The sequence below is a fragment of the Hemicordylus capensis genome, chromosome 3 (genome assembly GCF_027244095.1).
Source record: "Hemicordylus capensis ecotype Gifberg chromosome 3, rHemCap1.1.pri, whole genome shotgun sequence".
Classification (NCBI taxonomy): domain Eukaryota; kingdom Metazoa; phylum Chordata; class Lepidosauria; order Squamata; family Cordylidae; genus Hemicordylus; species Hemicordylus capensis.
This window is the reverse complement of record NC_069659.1, coordinates 93,932,922-93,947,204: the sequence shown is the minus strand read 5'-3', so window position 1 is coordinate 93,947,204 and position 14,283 is coordinate 93,932,922. Positions and strand designations below refer to the sequence as shown.

General features: G+C 41.8%; 1 protein-coding gene across 5 annotated transcripts in view; it reads left to right on the top strand.

The window, feature by feature from the left end:
* The window catches only part of DSCAM (DS cell adhesion molecule), a 579,300-nt gene that overhangs the window by 306,264 nt on the left and 258,753 nt on the right, over positions 1-14,283 (top strand). For all 5 annotated transcript variants that reach the window (XM_053310684.1, XM_053310683.1, XM_053310686.1 and 2 more), the window contains 3 exons: positions 3,561-3,839; positions 5,193-5,468; positions 13,363-13,659. In XM_053310684.1, coding sequence (XP_053166659.1) covers positions 3,561-3,839; positions 5,193-5,468; positions 13,363-13,659 — 852 coding nt within the window. The remainder of the gene's footprint in view (positions 1-3,560; positions 3,840-5,192; positions 5,469-13,362; positions 13,660-14,283) is intronic.

Sequence of the window (14,283 nt, the reverse complement as noted above, 5' to 3'; positions counted from 1 at the left end):
TTTACCGCAGTAGGGAAAAATCATTAAAAAACCAATGCATTGACCAATCTGCTTCATATTAAACACACACACACACACACACCCCGCCCTAAATCTGTGCTCAGTATCAGTCCTATGCCAACTCATTCCAGGTGATCTAAAGGGTGGGGCAAAAAGCAGGGTGCTTTGCCCTTTTTTATGAAGGCAAAGGGTGGTTTTCTCCACATGGGTAGGCTTCAGTTCCAGAGGTTTTTGTAATTTCTTGCCGTGAAACAATCCACTTATGGCACTTTTTTGATGGTTTTAGTAACAAATATTAAAAATCAATGGCTTGTCCAATCCACTTCAAGTTAAATATATAGAGCTGGAGGCCACAGATTCCTAATAAAGAAGCTCTGAGGTCCTCCATATAGGTGGCCTTTGGGGGTGATATTGAGTCAGAAAAGGCAGCAAAGATATGGCTTCAAAAGAGCAGCAAAGTTTAGATGTCCTTTTTAATAATGAGAATGGAAATAAGTTCATATAGTTAGAATGATGCTTCATCAGACCATCAATGTTATCAGTTTGAAGAGCAGCAATTACCAGTGCTGTGTGTGTGTGTGTGTGTGTGTGTGTGTGTGTGTGTAGAGCTTCTCATTCTGTGTGTGTGCATGCTCCAAACCCCAGTGCCTATACAGCACTGGGCCCTGTGCTAGTCCCTGACATTCTGGATTGCAGACACACTTGTACAAGAGCACAAATATTTCAGAACTCCCCTGTCACCCCCCTGTCCCATCAGGGATGTGTTTCCAATCTAATGGAGTGCTTCTTGGAACTGGGAGAGCTCTGGAGTATTTGTGCTCTTGCCCAAAAGCTTGTGTGAAAATATTCTGGTGGACCACCAACTTAAGCTTTCATCCTATGACCCTGTGTAGGATTCCAGAGTCTCTCCCTTTCCTGGAGCAAAACTGATCAAAAACAGGTGACTGAGCTGGCCTCCTCCCCATCCCTTAGTAGGCCCATTGGGAGGGAGATTCCAAGCAACCAAACAAGCGCTTCGCTTCCAGTGTTTGAGTTTGACCCTGGCACAGCATCTTTTCTGCTCCTGGGAATAATGGAAGGGGTTCTGGAGATAGGAGAAGAGCCTTGTTGGTGGGCACTGGGTTCCCAGAGCTCCTGGGCTTCTCTGAGTAGGTGACAAACTCTGGCAGCTCAGTGTCTGCTACATCTAGGGAGCTCTAATTGGGGTCAGGGGTCTCCTATGAGTCAGAGACTGAGTGAGTCCTGACAGTGCATAGTGACACATACAGACCATGTTCCTACAATGAGAATTGCATTGATGGGTTGTTTCAAACCTTCCATCACCTAAAAAAATTTGGTGCAATTTCACACATTTAATTCTAGGCAAAGTGTGTTGTGGGCTTGTTTATGACCTCTAGTTGATTCTTTTAATTTGAGAATCTGGAATCAGTTTCACCATTGTGGATAACTAAACAAACAAACAACGTTCTTGAGAAGAATGGGCTCAACTCTAGGACAAGATTTGACGTTACTTGTAGGCAAACCTACAGTAGGTGGGTGAGGACTGTGATACTTGGTTTAGGTAAAAATATTTCCCCCCTCAGAAATGGAATGTAGTCAAAAGGCTTTTTCTCCTTTTTTGGGGGGGGGTGTATGGGGGGTCTACACTGATAAGGATTTTTGTCCTTTAGCCACACGAGCAATAAAGTCCACCATGCACAGCTAGTAGCTATTAATTTTATTTAATTGATTAAATTAAATTATCTGCATGTATTTGCATATGAATAAAACAACCATCCTGAAGGGAAAAACATTTTCCTATTTTTAGATGATGTATGCACATCAGAAGATGCATATCTTTGTAAATATCTTTGAAAAGGGATTTCCAGGGGTCCACAGATTTTGGCTAGTGCAGGTACTCAGGACTTAAAAAAGAGAAGAAAGGAGTGCTCGCAAATAGCAGGAACCAAAAAGTGACAATAGTATTCCCTTTATTGAAAACCAGTTGGATATATGAATAGTTGGTCTGATATGCTAATAATGGTATCACAGTGCCATTATTAAATACAGTGGCTTGGATCCAACAAACGGCAATTGAAACCACTCATGGAGCCCATGCCTTCTGCTTGCATTAGCATTCTTTTGGAGCCAATCAAATATATAATGAAATGAATTTTAAAATCACAGTCATACATACAAGACCAACACCTGCAAATTAATAACCTATAGCAAGAAAATATGTAAATTGTATGTATGTATGTATGTATGTATGTATGTATGTATGTATTCCATTATATACCACCCTTCCAAAAATGGCTGAGGGTGGTTTGCATCAAAGTAAAAACAATTACAGTACAATCAAAATTATAAAAACAGCATAACACTTATCAACAGTTAAAACATTTAAACAGTTAAAAACCCTGGAGAACCAGGCTGAACACTTGCAGCCGTTAAAAACAATTTACAACAGATTAAAAACCCTGGAAGGCCAGGCCAAACAGATAGGTTTTAAGGGATCTCCCGAAGACCAACAATGAATTCAGATTACAGATTTCTGCCAGGAGTGCATTCCATAGCCCCGAAGCAGCTACAGAGAAGGCCTGCCTCTGAGTCGCCACCAGACAGACTGGTGGTAACTGGAGACAGACCTCCTCAGATGACCTTAACATGCATTGGGGATCATGGCACTCTCTAAGGTAACCCAGACCTAACCCATTCAGGGCTTTAAAGGTAATAACCAGTACTTTGTATTTTGCCTGGAAATATATCGGCAGCCAGTGTAACTGTTTCAAAACAGACATAATATGGTCTCTCTGGGTTGCCCCAGAAACCAGTCTGGCTTCTGCATTTTGAACTAACTGAAGTTTCCGAACTACGTACATTAGTACCCGATCAAAATATGTAAGCTCATCCTGAGCACCTCTGAATTGTAGTATAAGATCTGGGACAATCCTCTGTCTGCTCCCCAGTTCAAAGGCCAGGGAAAGGGATCCCCTAATTCATGTTGCATTGCACTTTGGAAGCAAAACAAGGGTGAGCATCAATTCTCCTCAGTTTGGAGATGTAAGCAGGGAGGAGGATCATTTCCACAATTTTTATGCACTTCAGAGGGGATCTGGGCACCTCTGAAGCACAGTGCAAGATGAATGAGCCCCAGCGCTTCTCCTGAGCTAGAGGTTTTGGAATGGGGATTGTCCATGACCAAGTGCTATGTTTCTGATTGCATGGAGTGCCTCCGAAGTATAGCACATAATTATCTGGTCTACTCAGGAGGAGCACTGGGGTTTGTTGTTTGTTTCAGAGGGATGGATAGATGCTTGTCCTCATGAAAGGGCCATATTGAGTACATTTGTGAATCCCTGAGCATCTGTGTGAGGGGAAAAGGAATGTCTCTCTTCTGAAATGGTGCCTGCTAGCCTTGTTTTTTGTAAATACTTTACTATTATTATTATTTTTTTAAATGTTGCCCAGTGAATCTGGGTCACCTTTGAATGGATCAAACCATTTTAAATAGATTATCTCACTAATGAATCAACTCAACTAAATCTTGCAGCTCTAATATTATCTACATGCCTTTCTAGACCCAGCAAACTCGGCTCCATCTATCTTGGATGGGTTTGAACACCGAAAAGCCATGACAGGTCAGCGAGTGGAGCTGCCTTGCAAAGCCTCTGGACACCCAGCACCAAAGTACCGCTGGCTGAAGGACAATGTTCCCTGGGAGCCTGACAGCAGGTTCCGGCCCACAGTGACAGGCCTGCTGATTGAAAACACACGCCCGTCAGACTCAGGCAACTACGTGTGTGAAGTGTGGAATAACTACGGTACTGCTGAGGTGATAGGCCGTTTGCATGTCAAACGTAAGTGCATCTCAGAACGTACGAACAGACCTCATGGGACACCTAGAATGGAGGTTGTGTTGGACACATGGTTTCTAGTTTTAAAAAATGGTAAATCTGTTTGAGATGGGCTTCAATCCATGAGCTAAACAGAACATTGCAATGTCAATGTGTAAATCAGACAAACAAAGTCAGGAGGAAATATTGGGTATAATTCTGCTAATGCTGAGATGAATTGTGAATTGCCCATTTATTCCTTGGATCATTTCCCCCATTCTAAATAGCTTAGTTAGTATTAAATAGTTTTAAAGTCAGAGTAAATCACCAGAATCTACTGAAACACATTTGCAGTTAATGCATGTGCTAACCGAAGAATAACTATGCATTGCTAATAATAGCTTTTGAGTGCAATCCTATACACACTTCCCTGTGAGTAAGCTCCATTGAACACAATAGGCCTTGTGTAATAAAAGATGTAGGATTGCTCTTATAACTTGCTTATTGTGTAAAGCAAGCAGAGTATTGGTGTTCCATCTGCATATATAATATGCTATCTCACACTGCAAAGGATGAAGTAAGTTTTCCGATTGTTTGTATGTTAGTATCACCACTAGCAGCAGATCCTGGAGCAGAATGAGAGTTGCTTTAAGCATACATGGTGGTAATGATTTTATGGCAGCTTCATTAATATTATGCTACAGTTTGCTGCATTAAACTCATGATCAGGAGAAGCTTGTGGACATATGCTAGAAGGCAAAGTGAGGAAACAAAAAACTCTGCTGAACACTGAAACTATCACAACTGATTTCAGCATGGCAGCTGCCCTAGGTTTTATTTCTTCTCTGATGTTCCCAGAATGGTTATCGTCCATGCACTCAGTGACAGAACAATTTGGTTCCTGTTATCATTTCACTTAACAGTGTGTACCTGTGGACCATGATCTCCCATCCACATTAGCATCAGGAATATTTGGAATAATCTCAGGTATATATTTCAGTTACAATTTAAGTTAGAGGTACTGTATGGAAATGATAGTCATTGCCCTGAAAACCTCTTCTCCTAGTCTGTTTTGCATTTTGTACATTCTCAAGGGTATTATTCCCCACTCCCCACCCCCCACATCTCTAATGACCAAATGGGGCTAGAAGGGCCCACTGATAGCTTCCTTCCCAAGAGTGTGAAGTAACCTGGAGCCCAACTGTGGGGAAGGCACCACTGGCCGCAGCTCCTGGCTATATAGTTCCTATGTGTTTAGATCAACTACAAACCTGCTGGGCATGCCATCTTACTAATACTGACTAATCTCTTAGTGCTGTGTCTTGTTTCAAAAAGTGGCTCCTTATTTCCTTTCTTTCTTTTCTTTTGAATCTTTAGAGCCTCTAAAAGCCACAATCAGTCCACGGAAAGTTAAGAGCAGTGTTGGTAGTCAAGTGTCCTTGTCCTGCAGTGTGGCTGGAACAGAGGACCATGAACTCTTCTGGTACCGGAATGGTGAAATCATCAACCCTGGGAACAATGTGAGGATCCTTGGGGTCAATCATGAGACTCTTATTATGGATGGCATGGCCAAAAGCGATGGTGGGGCATACCAGTGTTTTGTACGCAAGGACAAGATGTCTGCACAAGACTATGTTCAGGTGGTGCTAGAAGGTCAGTCATTGCCTGTTTTAGGGTATGTTGTACACTTTCTAACATTCTATATAAACATGTATGTTATGGTTATACTCTGATCAAGTCTTGGAAGGAAATGGTAACTTACCTGGACTGGGACCTTTGCCTCAAGTGGAACCTGGACAAAGATGCAAATTGGCCCCCAAAGTCAAGTGATATATTCACAGTAATTGAAATAATGTTTAAATTATGTAATTTTCAATTTTGAAGAACTGGATATGATTTCAAGATGGTAGATGAAAAGCCCCCAATGTTTCCCAGGCAGAGGTGCAGCCTGAGAGCACATTCATTGCTTTATTTGTTGTGTGTAATGCTTGCTTTCAGAAATTTAGTGAGGACAGGAGGGTAGGCAGAGCGTCACCATTGCAGCTTCTTGGTAGCTCTGTGCCTGCAACCTAACACCGTAAAGTACAATCAGGAATTTTATATTACTAAAGACTGAGAGGGCCAAACTCTAGACACCTGCAGCCGTCCGCAACAAATTGTTCTCTGGGCGGCTCACAACACAGCATTAAAACATTAAGTAAAAATGCATAACACATGAAATCAGCACACACACACACACACACACCCCAAAATACAATACAAAACAATTAATTTTTTTTTAAAAATCTTAAAAATCAAATTTAAAAATCAAAATTCAAACTTAAAAATCAAAATTCAAATTTAAAAGGCCTGAATGAACAAAAAGGTCTTTACCTGGCATCTAAAAGAACAAAGTGATGAAGCCAGGTGAACCTCTCTGGGGAGGCTATTGCATAAACGGGGTGCAACCTCTGAAAAATGCCTCTCCCTAGTAGCCACCCAGCTCACCTCATTTGCCAGGGGCACTCGGAGCACCACGCAACAGAGGCAGTCTCTTTGAACAATGAACACTTGGAATTTTGGAAGTTGTATCCTTTTAGGTACATGTGTTTTGGTAACAGTTCTTTTATACTTTTAATTGCTTCAGAGTAACATATAACAAACTCACAGAAGGTAGAATGGTCCTTCTGGAATGTTTGTGACACCAGAACCTGAAAAAGTATAGCGATGACTAGTGTTAGTGCAGGAAGGAAAGACAACAACAACAACAATTTATATACTGCTTTTCAACAAAAGGTTTTCAAAGCAGTTTACATAGAGAAATAATAAATAAATAAGATGGCTCCCTGTCCTCAAAAGGCTCACAATCTAAAAGTAAACATAGACAGACACTAGCAACAGTCACTGGAAGTACTGTGATGGGGGGAGATAGGGCCAGTTACTCCCCCCCGCTGCTAAATAAAGAGAATCACCATGTTAAAAAGGTGCCTCTTTGCCCAATTAGTAGGGGTAACAGAAACTCTGCAAGTTTTGATGACACAGATGAAATATTAAAAGGCTTTCTCTTACTCAGGACTAGCTCCAGATTCCAGGGGCCCCCAGGAGAAGTGTTTTTGTGAGCCCTCTAAGCCCTGTTGAGTGCTTTATGGTAGCTGCACTGTAGCCGCTCTCTATTTTAACGCGCCCAGGGTGGCTTATTGGGGTGGTGGGGCAGTGGCCTCAAGCAGTCCTTAGCAGTCATAATATTTTTTAAAAACACACAATGCAATGCACCCTGCATCACAGTCACACTGCAGTACAGCAGGTGCACTGCATTAAAATAGTGCGGTGGTGCAAGGGCCAGCAATGAAACAACTTCTCCGCCCAAGAGAGTCACACCATTGCTACCACTCGAAGTTGGGCACAGACTAGGACCTTGATTGTGTGCCTTTTGATAGTCTGGGAACCCTGATCAGTGACTGACTTGGCTGACTGTAGACACCAGACCTGATCCTGCCCTCCCTTCTAGGCTGTAAATTTGATGCTGATGGGAGTACTAAAACTACTGTTTGGTACCATATTGTCATTTGTCAGGATATGACAAAGGAGCAATGTCACTAGGACAGGGCTGATGAAAACTTCATTGTAAACCATCTCTCCAAATGCAAAGATTGCTGCCTTTTTCTCCTCATTAACTCCAATGCTGAGAAGAAATAATCCCTCTAACTACAGCTATTTCATCAAAAGTGTTTTTGTCTGCAAGTTGTTCTAGATGCTTTTCTAGGATTGTCTTTAGGAGTTGCCTAGCAGTAAGGCCTACACTTTTTAATAGATAAACAGATAAAGAAATTAATGCGACAGCAAAGTATTTGGATTAGCCGGTATCTGTCTTCCAGAAGTAAAGGCTTGAATGAATGGCTTATTGTTTAAAATAGTGTTCCCTTTAATAAATGCATATTCCAATAGAAACAAATAAAAAGATCTCCCCATGTTCTGTTACCTACATTTAATCCCAGCGTTGTTTTTCTTGATAGATTTGAATGTCTATTGGAAATATGGCAGTTCTAAGTTACTGACACAATGTTCCTTACAATAATCAACTGAGGAAAGCAATCAATTTGTCTAGAGCTAATGAGGCTATAGAGCAAGCCTGGCCAGGCCACTATTTTTAGAGTAATTGTGGGGGGAGGGGGAGAAGATATTACCTGCCTGGACCTAGTTGCCTCGGCAACCACCTCCTGTGACTCAGAGAGCCTAAAGAGCATATTGATAATCTATAATGATGTCAAGAGAATGCAGGTTATCAGAGAACGACAGCAGGAAAGATTGCAAAGACACTCGGGTCTCACTGGGAAAATAATGTCTGCTTTCATCTCCAAAAAGCTTGTCACTGGAATTTAAAAAAAGCGGGGCCAGGGTAGGGGGTGAGGCAGAGGTGCGGACTGAGCATGTTCCCTGATTTATTTGTTGTGTGTCAATTTCCATTAGGATAAAAAGCCTGTAGCTTTTTGTCTTCCCAGAGAGGACAGTGCTAATGCACAGGAAGAAGGTGGGGGGAGTGTTGGTGAAAGGAGGAGAAAAGGCAAACATGAACACTTTTTTTCGTGTATTGCCTTGCCTAGGATTAAAATAAAGTGGGAGTGGCAAAGAAAGAGAATGAATGGATATCTGACTGAATAATGCTCCTGCTGGCATATTTACATGTTTCCGTGTGCAGAAATATCAAAACACTAAAGCCCCATGTGGATTGTGCAGAGCAAAGGAAGCACTGCTGCTCTTTCTACCCACTATCACCCCCACCCTGTTGCCAGAGCTTGGCGATTTGAAATTTGAAAACTACTGACAAAGCCAAGCCTGTGTCTTCTGTATGCTTTTGAGATGAATGAAACAAGAGCTTAAGCAGTTCCAAAGATCCATTATGTGTAGGCCTGGCTCTTAATATATGTCACTATTTTCCTTCTGCATTAGATTGCCCATGGAATTAAAATGTGATATTCCCATAGGGCCTAGATTGCTATATGGGGGTGGGTGAGTGAAAATGTGTTAAATCCAGCTCCCTCTCCAAATTGCCAGTCCAGGGCCAGTCAGACCTTCTGGGGCTCTGGGCAACAGCTTACATGCGGTTTCCCCACCTCCTGCTGCAGTCTCACCTTCCCTGCTTGATGCAGTCTCTTGCCTGCTCTTTAGCTTCAAGAAGCCTGACTGTCGCCAGTTGTGTGAAATATGCACCCAGAGAACAATGGTGATCTGCGGGGGAGGGCAAGGGAGAGTGACTGACCTCTGGCAGTGGTTGCTGAGGACATAGTGGTAGCCAATACATTTGGCAAAATTGCATTCAACCCCTAAGCACAGTGCTGGTATAGGCAGTAGCTAGTAATAACCCAGATAATTGAACTGAACCTTTCCGTTCCTCATCAGTGACAGTAATGAATTCCTGTATGCTAAGAGGATCTCTATACAATATGATGTGCAGGAAATGTTAGAGTTAACAAGTAGGAATATGCATGAATCAATTTTTGCAATTCAATTTGAGGTAGAATTGAATCAGCCAGATTTGATTCGGACTTGATTCTGCAAACCCGAATCTGATCAGATTTGATTTGAGTTGGATTAGATTCAAGTTGGATTTGACTTGATTTGACCCACTTTCAAAGGCTCAGAGGGCACCAAATTGGGGTGTTTGGTAGGGCCCCATGGGTGCCACCTACCACCCAGATTTCAAGGTGGTGGGGCACTCGGTTGATTTTTCAATGAAAGTTTTTGGTTTTTAGTGATTCTGTATATTTCCACCATAGGGAATAATGAGGATTTGAAGCCCTAACCATAACCCGGATCTCCAGCTTTCATTTTTTTAAAAGCTAAGCTCTAGCACTTATAGAAGTGGAATTATGAAGCAAAATGTGCAGTCACTATTTTTGACTCTTTGGTGTTCAATGACTTTTCCTCATAATGAATCCCTGTGAGGATTCATTACACACCAAAGAATATAAACACTTTTAAAAAATCCTAAACTGAGCACCCCACTGCCTTGCGGGAATTCCCTCCTACCTGCAAGGCAGTGGGGTACTCGGTTTAGGAATTTTTGACGGGTTTAGACTCTGGTGTGTAATGAATCCTCATAGGGATTCATTATGAGGAAAAGTCATTGCACACCAGAGATTCTAAACACTTCAAAAATAGTGACCCCACATTTTGCTTTATAAATCGACTTCTTCTAGGGCTAGAGCTTAGCTTTCTTCTTCTTCTTCTTTTAAAATGAAAGCTGGGAATCAGAGAGAATGAATAAGGGAAACATGAATCTTGAATTGATTCAAATAGAATCTGGGGAGATTTGATTTGAACTCGAATTTGGCCAGGGGTGACTGGGCAGATTCATTTGGAGGTTGAATCACTCGAATTGACCAGATTCGAGTTTAATTGATTTGACCTAAAATTGATTCACACATAGTTATTAACAAATGATTACCCCAATGAACATGAAACATGTGGATGTAATATGAGTATCCCTTTTAAGTGCGTGTAATACCATGACTATATCTTTTAACATGCTCACACAAGTGGGAACCATAAGTAGATATGGGTTCTCAGATCTGTGTACAGGGGTGTTTAAAGACACATGTTCATTTATACATTACATCCACTCTTTATGTGTTTTCCTGTGGAAATTGCATATGTTTCCCACAGCAGTTGTAATGTGTGGAGCTGCCCTGATTGGTTGACAATGTTATGCTTGCATCCAGGGCTTAGTGCATGCTATCAGTAAGTAGATCCATTTTGCATATGTGAGCCTTACCTGGAATAAGACTTTTGCACTCTCTGATCCCAGTTATGTTTAAATCTATTCTAACTACAATTTTCAGTACTGCCTCAAGAGATAACAGCTGGAATTATATTTCTGAAATTAACTTCTCATTAATTTTATACATCAAGGTTTTGAAAAGAATTTTAAAAATTGGATACCTTCCTCGCAACCAGCCCTGGTATGGTTGCCTCTGATGGTGCTGACTCCTGGTTTAACAAGCATATCTGGTCATACGGCCCAGAGGGCTCAGAGAGGCCTAACCACAGCAAGCCCTTGTATATGACTAGAATCTGTGTAGAATCACACAGCTCCCTCCACTCCATGGTATCAGTTGCTATTAACTTCTGCATGTGTAGGGCAGCCCTGCCATTGAAGTGAATGAGAGAGCCTATGCTTGGAGGAGCTCCAAAGGCACATCAGAAGTTTTGCACAAACCAGGAGCCCCTTGAACTGCACTGAGAATGTGAGAACTGTTGTACTTTTTGAAGGCATGTGTTCAAACAGCCCCTGTCTAAAAGTGTGTACAAATGTAATGCAGTATGGAAACAGTAGCATGTGTTTTAATTCCAGAAAATATGCTGGGTTTTATGGGGGAAAGATATGCACATATGTGTTACGCTACCTTTTAAAAAATATTTTCACTCTCTGACTTCCAGAAGTACTTTGTCTAGAATTGTCCTTAGCTTGCTAACAATGTTTTAAAAATGTGTATGGAATTGACACCTTCTTTAATTTGCAATGTATTGAGCAGTTGTTTGCAACATTGCTAGGCGCGCAAGGGAAGCTTGATATTCTGGCATTCCACAAGCTCACAATATGAGGGGCTTGTAACTGATGTGGAGAAACTACTGCAGTGTGTGAGCGAGCTGATGTTTGCTTTGAAATATCATGAGCAGTCATTTTAATGCCTTGAAATATGGTAGACACATGGCGAGATTGAGGCTCATCTCATACTGGAAACTTTCTCTCTGGATTGAGACAGGTTGTGCTTATTCCCAATATTACCAGAGCCCTCTTCAGACGTTATGAGCTCCAGCCGCACTCATACTTACAACTGCAAAAGCGGGGAGGAAGCCCTGCCCTGTGTTGTCATTCACCCCCTCCAGCTGGCCCATTCATGCATTTGGCCCTGTTTGTCTGAAGGAGGAGGTGCCGTAAACATGATGGCCGGCGCTTCTGTGAGCTGCAACTTGGATTGCCTGAGGCTGCCACTCACCGAAGCGCTGCCCATCACACCTACAGTGCCTCCCCCTTCAGACAACGGGGCCATAGGTGTGGATGGGCTAACTGGGGTTTGTGTGTGTGAGTGACAGCGCGGGGCAGGACTTCCTCCCCACTTTTGCTGTTGTGTGAGTGCAGCTGACATCCTTAATGTCTGAAGAGGGCTCTTGTATCTTTGATATGTTAAATATCAATTTAGTATGTACATACTATAAACCTCACCTTGCTCTGTCCCTAAACCAACCTGCTTCATTTCACTGTGTTAGTTACCCCACTGAGAATGAAAGAGAATGATCATGGGCCAAGTTGGTTGTGGGGAAAACCACAGAAATCTGGTTGAGCATCCAAAGTGGTTGTACTGAGAGAGGAACATTATAGTAGAGTTGCATGGTAGCCGGTATGGATGAAAGTGAGAGAGAATCACCTTGTTCAGTTGTTGTACAAATGGGTACATTGTACCCAGATACAGGAGAATGGGAGTGTATCTGAGAGTATATGGCTAACCATACCCCCACTCTGTAACCATGCCACTCTTCACTGTATTTGTCTTCAGAGGTAAGGACTGAGCCCGGGGAGAGTTTCTCCCTATGATTTGGAATTCTGGGAGGCCAGCATACCAAATCACAGATGATACTCCAAACTGCCCTCTCAAATATGGGGAGAAGTGTGGGCACACACATCTCCCCCAAAGCCCACAATGGGTGGGTGGGGAGACATGCATTCTGATTGTTCTTCCCCCAGTGTTTAGGATGTGCCAGCATGCAACCAATTTTGCCTGGGACCAGGGGCATAGCTACAGTGTAACAAAGTGTGTGTGTCTGTGGGCGGGTGGGGTGGGGAAAAATGTCCCCGGCCCCTGAGATAGAAGTGGCCTACTTAGCTGGTTTACAGCTTGCTCTTTGCTCTCCCCTTTGCAGCTCTCTGAAGAAGGTGGGGACAGGAACCTACCTTATTTATTTGATACATTTCTATACCGCCCAAAACGCAAGTTCTCTGGGCAGTTTACAAAACAATAAAAACAGCCAATAAAAGATTACAACATTTCAACAATTAAAATTAAGAAGTTAAAACTATTAAAACACCTTAGTCCCAGTGCCCACTCCAATCTATGACCGTAAATAAATATTACTCATTTACTTACTTGCTATGCCCTTGCTGGTTTCAGAGCTTGCCTCTGCAGGAGCAGGGCTGGTTGTGATGGGAGAGGAACATAATAGAATTTTAGACAGTAGAGAACACAGCTACTGTTTCTCATTTTCATTCATTCCAATTACCATCCGTATTATGTGTTTTCTTTTTGTTCCTGATAATCCCCCTCTCACACACAAACACACACATTTTAGTAGTCATTAAAAAGAAATACGTTGAAATCCGTTAGGTGTAGTGCTTATAAAAATCAACTCTATGCCTTTTTCTTTTTGTAATTTCATTCATTACACATGTTCTTGCCCTGATGTGTGGGGGTTGAGGAATTCTGTGCCCCACATCCCAAATACTTGGCTTGCACTTTTCATCCATGTACATTCTTGTTTACTTAGATTTCTTTTTTTCTTCTTCTTCCAATAGATGGAACTCCCAAAATAATTTCTGCTTTTAGTGAGAAGGTAGTAAGTCCAGGAGAAGGTGTTTCCTTGATGTGTAACGTGAAAGGAACTCCTCTTCCTACAATCACATGGACATTAGATGAAGATCCCATCATTAAAGATGGCAACCACCGCATCAGCCAGATCATCACCTCTGAGGGCAATGTGGTCAGCTACCTGAATATTTCCAGCACTCAGGTCCGAGATGGCGGGGTGTATCGTTGCACTGCCAACAATTCTGCTGGAGTCGTCCTGTACCAGGCTCGAATAAACGTAAGAGGTGCTTGTCAAATCAGCTCCTCCAAACAAACAAACAAAACCTCATTGTAGTAAAGAAAATTACTGCATGCTGTGAGCTTTGTCATGGAATGCCAAGAATGACATTTTTAATGCTGTCTCCATTTTTCTCTGCAAACTCATGTAGACCTGTAACATACTACTCAGCATATTATATAGTTGTTTCCCTTTACTAATCAATTCAGCTACTTTTTTAAAAATATAGTAGAATTATTTTTTGTTTGCTTGCATGTCTTCCTCTTCCTCTGGAGACCCTACATTCATTGTAGATATCTAAAATATTTCAACTTATGTTGATAGTTTTATGTGGTGTAATACCAATTCTTGTGATATATACACAAATCAAAATAAACATTAACTTTCTGAGTGAACTCATACGTATAAGAGTAACGATTCAACCTATGTGTTTTTTTGTTTTTAAATTTCATCTCTAACACTAATTAAATCTTCAGCAGCCTTTAATTTGTAATTCAGCACAGATTTTTATCATGAGTGTTCCAGCGATGGAAGCACATGGCAGAGCAGTTAATTAGTCTGCCTGCTGTAGGGTTAGAGGAACTAAAAAGCACAAAATGATTAGGAAGTCCCCTTAAGTGTCTCTTTGAAG